The 9,560-nt window shown below is 41.2% G+C and overlaps 1 protein-coding gene across 1 annotated transcript; it reads left to right on the top strand.

Annotated features, from left to right (window-relative positions):
* Window positions 1-7,941: 7,941 nt before the first annotated feature.
* On the top strand, window positions 7,942-8,577 carry LOC135217566 (uncharacterized). The gene has a single exon (XM_064253533.1). The coding sequence runs from the start codon at window positions 7,942-7,944 to the stop codon at window positions 8,575-8,577; it is 636 nt and encodes a 211-aa protein (XP_064109603.1).
* The last annotated feature ends 983 nt before the right edge of the window (window positions 8,578-9,560 follow it).

Here is a 9,560-nt window from a genome sequence, read left to right on the forward strand (position 1 = left end):
ATAATAATAATAATAATAATAATAATAATAATAATAATAATAACAAAAATAATAATAATAATAATAAGATGACGATGATGTAAGCCATAAACATGCTCAGTAGCAGTAATCAGTCACAGCACAAGAGTAGTGAAGTGGACGAAGCCTGAACTCCGCATCAGCTTAGACCAGAAAACTAGGAAACGCATGACAATGCACAAAGCACTACACCCAAGAGCAAATAGACAGACTATACATAACACGAAAGGAAGGAGGGAGAGAACTACTATGCATAGGAGACTGCGTGAACATCGAGAGCAGAGCACTGGGGCAATATATGAAAGCTAGTGAAGACAAGTTGCTAAGGAGTGCATGGGAAGAAGGACTGATAAAAGTAGACGAAGACCCAGAAATATACAGAGACAGGAGAATGACAAACAGAACAGATGAATGGCACATAAAACCAAGTCATGGAGGCAGACTAAAGAACTGGATACATAGGGGAGAACTCAAGAAGGAAACAGAAAGAATGCTAACAGTGGTACAAGATCAGGCCCAAGAACCATGTACTATGTTCAAAGAACAATAGCTGAAAATAACATCTCACCCTTATGCAGGAAGTGCAATATGAAAAACGAGACCATAAACCACATAGCAAGTGAATGTCAGGCACTTGCTCAGAACCAGTATAAAAAAAGAGGCAAGATTCGGTAGCAAAAGCCCTCCTCTGGAGCCTGTACAAGACACACCAGCTAGCTTGCAGTAATAAGTGGTATGAACTCCGACCTGAGGGAGTGATAGAAAACAATCAGGTAAAGCTTCTCTGGACTATGGTATCAGAACAGATAGGGTTATACATGAGACTTTGATTGATAAAACATTCATGTCGCAATGCCATGGGACACAGAGTATATGAGAAAGAAAGAGACAAAATTGATAAGATCAAGACCTGAAAATAGAAAAAAGAAGGATATGGGATATGCCAATGGAAATTGTACCCATGATCATTGACACACTGGGCACAATCCCAAGATCCCTGAAAAGGAACCTGGAAAAACTAGATGATGAAGTAGCTCCAGGACTCATGCAGAAGAGTGTGCTACTAGAAACAGGATTCATAGTAAAAAAATGATGGACTCCTAAAGAGGCCGGATGCAACCCGGAGCAACACACTGTAAAAACCATCCAGTCGAATAGGATGACTGTGATAAAAAAATAATAACATATTGAGTTTTCTTAATTTTTCTTATAATTCGGCTTTCCTCCACGTCAATATTGGTCAATAATTGCCCAAGGTTCATATTTCGATGAATATAAACAGCGTATTTCTTTCACCAAAAATTCCTTATTCTCCAATACAGTAGGTTACTGAAACAACGCAGTCACCCTTTTCAACAAAAATAATAGATGGTACAAATTTTTCAAAGGCATGCTGCTGTAGTTTTTTTTAACGTTTCCCCTTACGCTTCGACTAGTGCTCTCTTTGGTGGTCATCCTCTGGTTTTACAAAGTGAATGGGTTATAATTCAAGGAACACCGAGGTTTATGTACACGAATGTAGTCAGTGGATTGGCAGGTGTGCTGAATTTTGATTGGCACGTTGATATACCCGCATCTTAAGGTGTTGTAATCTCCATAGATGTGTTAGGGTTTGGTCTGTCATACCGGCCCCCCCACCCCTCAACTCTTGTATAGATTGTGTCATCATGCTCAAATAAGAGGTTAACCACTCATGCTCTCTCTCTCTCTCTCTCTCTCTCTCTCTCTCTCTCTCTCTCTCTCTCTCGTCAATATTTGGTCCCGTTTGACACTGGAATATTCATTTTCTTTTGTTATATGGCAGAAAGAAATTAGGTTTAATTTATAGGTAATTTTTTCATTTTACTTTAGCGGAGATCCGTAATATTCAGTATGATAGCCATATCTAAATGAAAATTACGTTAGACCAAGGGAAAAAACTTAACAATAATTCATAAACTAATTTTCTGGATAAAGTATGGCCTATTCTGCACCTAAGAATAATTTGAGATCTCCTTTATGCAGTTAAAAAACAACCAGAAGTAACTTTACTTTGATTTAACTCCCTTAACAAAGTTTAATTAAAAATTTTTGCAGAGGAAAACGAAGAGATTTGTCTTTATTATTATTATTATTATTATTATTATTATTATTATTATTATTATTATTATTATTATTATTATTATTATTATTGTTAGAGAATGGCGGCATCAGTGGAATTGACTTTATATAAGGTCTTTTAAATTTTTTTCATGATCTTTTTAGATGATATTTGCTGATAACTGGCCTGTGTACATATATAATCCTGATAAGGAAGGCAATGGTTTTTTTTAATAAAGTAAATTTTATTTTATATGAGCAGAGGTTAAAATTGGTGTCTTATAGCAGTAGACTTCGAAGACTTTCAAACAGCAGTCTCTGGAAATCAGGATTTGCTATATTTCTTGGTTGGAGAATCTTCTTCGAGGTCTTTTTAAGGGCATAGCAGAATTATAAGGTTTCCAACCGTAGCAAGGGTGTTCTTGTTCTGGTTAGAATGGGTTGCTGTTTTTTTAAGGTTAAGCCAGCTGTGGCATGGGCTCTTGCTCCTGGAGCAGCACATAACTGGGTCGATCTGGGAAAAAAAAAATAGTAGTTGTAGCAGTTATCTGGTGAAGATGAAAGAGAGTAACAGGCAGGAGTGCAACCCCTTTGAACCTTACGAAACCCATCAGCAAGAGAGAAAGGTTTATAACAGTGAGTCCCAGCCTAGTGGGAGAGGGCTGAGAAGGAAAAGGAAGCGAGTTTGTGTCTGATGGAAAGGTGGCCTGAAAAAAAAAATAAAACTCATACTTAGAGATGGACAGCGTTTGCTGTCCCACTTACTGTTTTAGCTGGGAGAGTATCCTTTTACCTGGGAGGGGAGTGAGACATCAGGAGATTCCTATGTGTCTCCATGTTACCTAGGATGTGTCTGGTGAACTGTGCTGGTATCCGCTTGACCTGAAAAACTGCATCTCTGGACATTCCAGTAGGTAGTGTGTAAGGGGCTGGTTTAGCGCTCAGTCACAATACTGGTATGGCCTGTTCTCATTCACAATCAGTTACCATCTGTATAGATATCCTAGCCTTAGTGTGCATTTGATGACAGAGAGTTCTCTGGCGGATTGCATTGTGATGTCATGGGGCTTAAATTTTGTGACCACATACCACTTGGATGTTCTTGAATTTTACAGTTAGTGCAATCGCACTTCACGTTCTTCTTAAAGTCTGGCATATCTTTTTACCATTTCTTTTAGTCGTGTGACTGATGGTTGCATCTTTATGCTCAACCTCTGGCAACAATGAAATGCATTTGTCATAACTCCTTTGATATGTTTCCCAATATGACAGTGATGGTCATCATAATAAATAGAGCATATATAATTATCTCTCTGCTCCTTATGAAAGTGCAAACAAATCAACCCCACTACCCTCTACCTCTGTGCTTCAAAGCCTAGTGGAGACATGTTTGCGATGTATGAGAGGCAGGAGATGAAGAACGCTTTTGATTGGAAGGATTACGACTGGTGTTGTTGGGGGTAGATTTCCTGACAACACACAACACACAGGTCGGTCAATCCCAGAAACAGCGCCAACATCATCTTCTGATAGCCCAGTAGACATACCAACAATAAGGTAACCCATTAATATCTGCCAATACCAAGGTGGGAGAAAATGCGAATGACACAGCATTGATGTTGCCAGCAAGACAATTTTCAGACGTGAGGGCTTTCTTTGGTGGGGAGTCCCTGTACTGGTCACAGGAATGCCTGACAGTGTACCAACAACCAACATAAACTTTTTACTCCATGGCTCACTTAACGAGAGGAACATATGCTTGGAAAAAGCACAACTCCTCTCATACATATTTTATACATATTTCTCTGTAACCATTATTGCCACACTTCATTTATTATCACCACTTTATGGATTGACTTGCCAGCTTTCCAATCATGTACTTGTAATCTTCAACGGAATCTTCCGTATCAAATTGTATGAATGTTTCCATCTTTGAACAAATGCGGACGGTGAAACTTAATACCCGTTTTGATTTGTCAAAGATTAGTAACAACATCGTGGCTGGCAGCAGCCAGTAAACTGTGAATATTCTGTACATAAATCAGTAATAAACTAGTCAGCAAACACTCAGCACCTCACTCAGTACCTTCCTTACAAGGTCACTGGTGTTTGTCTGCTAATTGTATGTACTGTGGTGTGGACTATAACCTCTTTGAGAAGTCTGTGCATATAATCTGATGGATTCTGCTGAAAGAGTTTTCTGACACTGTAAACTAATGCCTTAAGTTCTCCGACTCTTTCACAATAATCCCATGCATCCTTGTAGTAGGTCCTGTCTTGTTTGAGACTTGGCATGGAGGCATTTTCTGCCTCTATTAGTTTGCCCATAAACTCTTTGTAAATCTTTGTCGTTTGTTGGGGTTTCTAGGTAGCCCATGTGCCATGCTGACTTAAAAAAAAACAGTCAGTTAGGAAACTTTTCCATCTCTGTTTAGAGGGGCAGTATGGGAGTCAGTCTTTTTTCAGTTTCCATGGCTATATGATCATTTGTAAGGGTTTCATGCAACCTCCATGTGGCCAGCTCCCTTAAGTCTGGATTTAATAAGGCTAGGTTCAGCCTTCCTTCTCGCAGATGAGTTCTACTCCACTATTTAGCAGGCACACTTCTGGGAATTCACATTTTATCTGGTGTAGGTGTTGACCTGCTGGACTGGTTTGTTGAGTTAAAACACAGAGTGATGTGCATTAAAGTCCCCAGCAATTAGTGTTTTTTTGTGTGGCTGTGTTAAAAAGGCTTCCCTCTCAAAAGAGCTGTTTGGAGACCTGTATATGTTGTGTATTGTGAATATTGTGATGGCAAGTGTGATAACCAGCTGGTCAAAGAATACTGAAGCTATCATTGGTACAGGAGAGATTAATAGTATTTCTTCATTGAGAGACTCCTTAAAGGAATATTTGCAGAAGGTACAGTAATCAGATAGTGACATATTCGATCTGATGGACCCTACAGGACAGACTGGCCAAATTATGATTCAAGCAGAATATAGCCTAAATTCTTCCATTACAAGTCTTCTAGCTTTAAGAAATTAACCTAGTGCACTGATATTGCCCATCAAAGCTAGTGAAAAGCTGCCTAAATTAGACCTCAAACATTTTGATATTGATGTATCAGAATGGAATTCATTTTGGGAAATGTCTGATGTATCAGTACACCAATGCACTGACTTTGAAAGTGTGCAGAAATTTTCTATTTGAAGGGCCTATTGGAAGGTGAAGCTTTGGAACTGATATCTGGTTTCAGATTAGAAGGAGACAAATATTTACAAGCACTGAGATTGTTGAAAGAAATATATGGCAGGAAAGACGAAATCAAATTGTTTAGCCAAAAAACTCTTCCAGACTGAGACTCCTAATGCAGATGTAGAGTTGCTACAAAGATTCAGAGTGCAATTCGAATGCTGCATAAGATCATTGGATAGTGAGCAACTGGAATTGAACAAATTGTATACCATCATGCTCTACACCAAACTACCCAGTCCAGTAGTGTAAGTAAAACAATAAAACGTAGGTGTGAGGAGGATTGGTTAAAATTTGACACCTTCCAAATGTATCTTGAAGAGGAAATATATAATTTGATTGAAACAGTTCAAGCTAAACCCTTAACTATGGCATCTACTTTCACAGTAGAACAAGGGCAGTCTGTGAAATAAAAAAAAACCCTCAGTGGGGCCTAACAATATGAACAAAGCCAAGGTAAACCAGGTTAAAGGATGCGCACTTTGTGGATGTAAGAATATATGGACACATCATAAGACTCATGTAACCAGAGGAGAAACTCTTGGTCTGTGTTTCATATGCTCAATAAACATTCCAGTTCCAATTGTGACAACCAAAGCTGCGACAATGTATGTACTGTTAGACAACATAAATTATAGGCAGTCGAAACCAATCAAAGACTAAGGAAGATGGGGTACAAGTTCAAACACTCTCTTTCACTAGTATCGAACAGGGAAATAAGAGGGCTTAGCAGTCGATCTTACCTACAGCCACAATAACCCTGAAGAGTAAAAGAGGTCACATTGTGGGAAAGAGAGGGTTGTTAAATACCTGTACTGAGTGATCATTTATAAAGAGACCAGCTCTTGAAGGACCCCATTATAATAGTAAGAGAGTTGAGAATATAGCATTGAGAGATTATTTTACTTCAAAACTAGTCAAAAAGTATGAAATAGTTGTAAAGACCTTTACCCACTGATCTTGTCCAGGTTGTAGAGACCTGCGTCAAGACCTTCGTCACCCACTAATCACAATCTTGTATTGCATCTAGCTGACCAGCAAAAATTACATGTATATGTTTGTATGTAGAATATCCTGGCCTTTCCATCAATATATAATTCATCAATGTATGTCCATTATGTCCTCTGTTATTACCATTTTATTGACTGCTAAGAAACCCAAATTCTTCTCTATCTGTGTGCGAGTAGTGGACCCCGGGGTGTCGGGCATTCCATTTCCGTCAGCACACTGCTATATATATCGCATGCCCAGGTAATAAATCCTCAGTACAAGTTCTGTTTTAATTGAGATTTCACAACTGGTGACCTGAGGGGTGACGGTAAACAGGGTTTGGCTTCGCCTTTAATGGACTCACTATGGTTGGGCTTACCTTCAGAAACCTTTAAAAGAACCACACAGAGACAGAATTTAGGCTTCTGAAAGATCCTTCCTCAGAAAACCACCCATGCCTCTAATGGACTAACTACGGCGTACCTCCTCAGGTACGTTCTGTCATGTTCAAACGGTTTGGCCCTGCCATTTATGATCCACATCAACCGTACTCAGAAAGTCATTAACAGAACCACACGACGTATAGTTTTAATGTCTGACGAGCCCAAAACAGCATTAACAGAGTAAATGTGACGTTTAATTTGCATTTTGGTGCGAGAGTGAATATGACAAACGCAGAACCCAAAAATCAAACTGAAGACCAACAGATTCTCTGCATCCCCCTCTCACCTTTGAAAACTGCGATAACTCAGACGATAAAGCTGCCACCATTCTCACAGAATAATGCAGCATCATGGTTCCTGTGGGCCGATGTACATTTCCGCATAGCTAAGATCACAGATGAAGAAACCAAAGCAGATATCATCATGCTGCTGAGGAAGTGTTTAATAAAATTACACCTTCACTAGTCGCACAGCCGGAAAAGATCAAATATGAAGGCCTCCACAAGAAGCTCACTGAGATCTACTCCATGCCCATCCCAGGAAGAGCCCAATACACCCTGGACCTGATGAACCAGCCCCTGGAGGATGCATCTCCCAAGGATCCCTGAGACGAACTACGAGGTCTCCTGATGCTGCCAAGCCATGACGAATTTGGCAAAAGAAGTGAGATCAGCCTATTGCAAGAAATATTCCTGCAGCACCTTCCTCAGGTGTGGGCACAAATCATGGAGGCAGACACACTTCCAGTGGAGAAATTGGTGAACGTCACGCATAAACTCCATGAGGCAATCAAGACCTCCAAGCATGCTGCAGCACCTGCAGCCTGCAGCCCTGATAGAAGAGAAGGTCGAGGAGGGGGATACACACTTATTATACAGAAAAAAGGTTCCACCGCAGTAGCAGAGGATGTGGACAAATCCAGCCTGGTGTTATTTCCACTGACAATTAGGGAAAAACACCAGAAACTGCAGAGCTCCCTGAGCATTCCCAAAAAATACAGAGGGCAGCCTCCCATAACAGCAGTGGCTGCAAACAACAAGAATCCCAACCAGTGTGATTCTTCATCCACGACACAATCTCGGGGTACTGAATGGTGGTAGAACACGGATGCCATGCAGTCGATCTTTCCGCCGTCGATAGAGGACCGCAACTGCCCACCCAACGCCATGGCCTGATGATGGACATAGGTCGTAAACACCTTCTAGACACCAGAACCTGCCGCTCCAGCCCACTCGCCACCGTCTTGGGAATGCCCACTGTATCTGCTACCTCACCATCCAAATACATTGCCCTCCTGCACAAACTCCCAGATGACACCAAGCCGAAGCTATGCCAGATGCTGGGAACACACGGCAGGCATGCCATCATCACCATGGTCCCACCGACACATGCCAAATTTCGCCACCTGCTGCCCAAGAAGCTCCAGGATGCTAAACAAGCATTTGCAGAGATGGAGAGAATGAGTATTTGCAGGAAGGCATCAAGCCCATGGGCATCCCCACTTCACATGGTGAAAATGCCAGACTGTTCCTGGAGGCCATGTGGGGACTACAGTCGATTGAACCTGGTGACAATGCCTGACCATTACCCCCTGCCAAACATGCAGGACCTAACAGGAGCCCTACATGGCGCCAAAATCTCTACTAAAATGGATCTACTGATGGCATGGTGTACCAACGACAATTGGAAGGTCCTGCTAGGACTTCAAACAGCACCAAAAGCAAACAGCGAAGAATCTCCTGCAGAGAAAGTCTACGGGGAAGCACTGGCAGGACCAGGCGAATTCTTCCCCACAGAACCAGACGACTGAGATACGCCCCTCAGAAGACCAAGAGAAATAGCAAAGTAATTCGTGCCCTGCCAGAAGACTTTCATGGACAGGACACATAACTACACACCAGAAGGCCATAGAATCCTCCACACATATCTTCATGAGGGACGACGCTCACCGCCCACCCCTGTTAAGACCATACAGAGGTCCATACCATGTCATCACAAGAAACTCTGAAGCTTACCTCGTCGACATCCATGGGCGGGAAAACTAGGTATCTGTCAACAGATTAAAGCCAGCTTTCCTGATGAATAATGAAACACGGGAAGAGATAGGCAGATGTCCGAGAATTCCTCCACACAACAAGACCTTAAGCGAAGGAACCAACGTCCCAAGACGTGGTCAAGGCCATCCCAGCTGCTCGACGAAAGACGGCATCCAGGCAGGCCTACTGGATGACCCATCAGTCAAGACTGCCTCACAACCTCAAATATCAAGAACTGGGGGATGGCTCCTGATAACAACAAGATATCATGATTAACTGTACAAATCTTCCAATTATTCATTATTGATTATGCATTATTTTTTTATTATTAATCATTAATAATTGTCTTAGGGGGAAGGGAGTAATTGTAAAAACCTTCTATACCCACTCATCACAATCTTGTTGGATTGTAAAGATCTGAGTCAAAACCTCCGTTACCCACTAGTCACAATTTTGTATCTCATCTAGCTAAGCAGTAAAAATCACATGTATATGTTTGTATGTAGAATTTCCTGGCCTTTCTGCCAATATATAATTCATCAATGTATGTCCACTATGTCCTTCGTTATTACCATTTTATTGACTGCTAAGTAACAAATTTTTCTCTATCTGTGCATGAGTAGTGGACCCCAGGGGATTGGGCACTCTGTTTCCATCAGAACACTGCTATGTATATCGCATGCCCAGGTAATAAATCATCAGTACCAGTTCTGTTTTCATTGAGACCTCACATTGTTAACATTGTTGTACCTCACTG

Source organism: Macrobrachium nipponense, chromosome 7 (assembly GCF_015104395.2).
Source record: "Macrobrachium nipponense isolate FS-2020 chromosome 7, ASM1510439v2, whole genome shotgun sequence".
NCBI classification, from domain to species: Eukaryota; Metazoa; Arthropoda; class Malacostraca; order Decapoda; family Palaemonidae; genus Macrobrachium; species Macrobrachium nipponense.

What these genes read in the sequence shown, in the direction of transcription:
- LOC135217566 (XM_064253533.1), top strand. Translation starts at nt 7,942, where the DNA reads ATGATGGACATAGGTCGTAAACACCTTCTAGACACCAGAACCTGCCGC.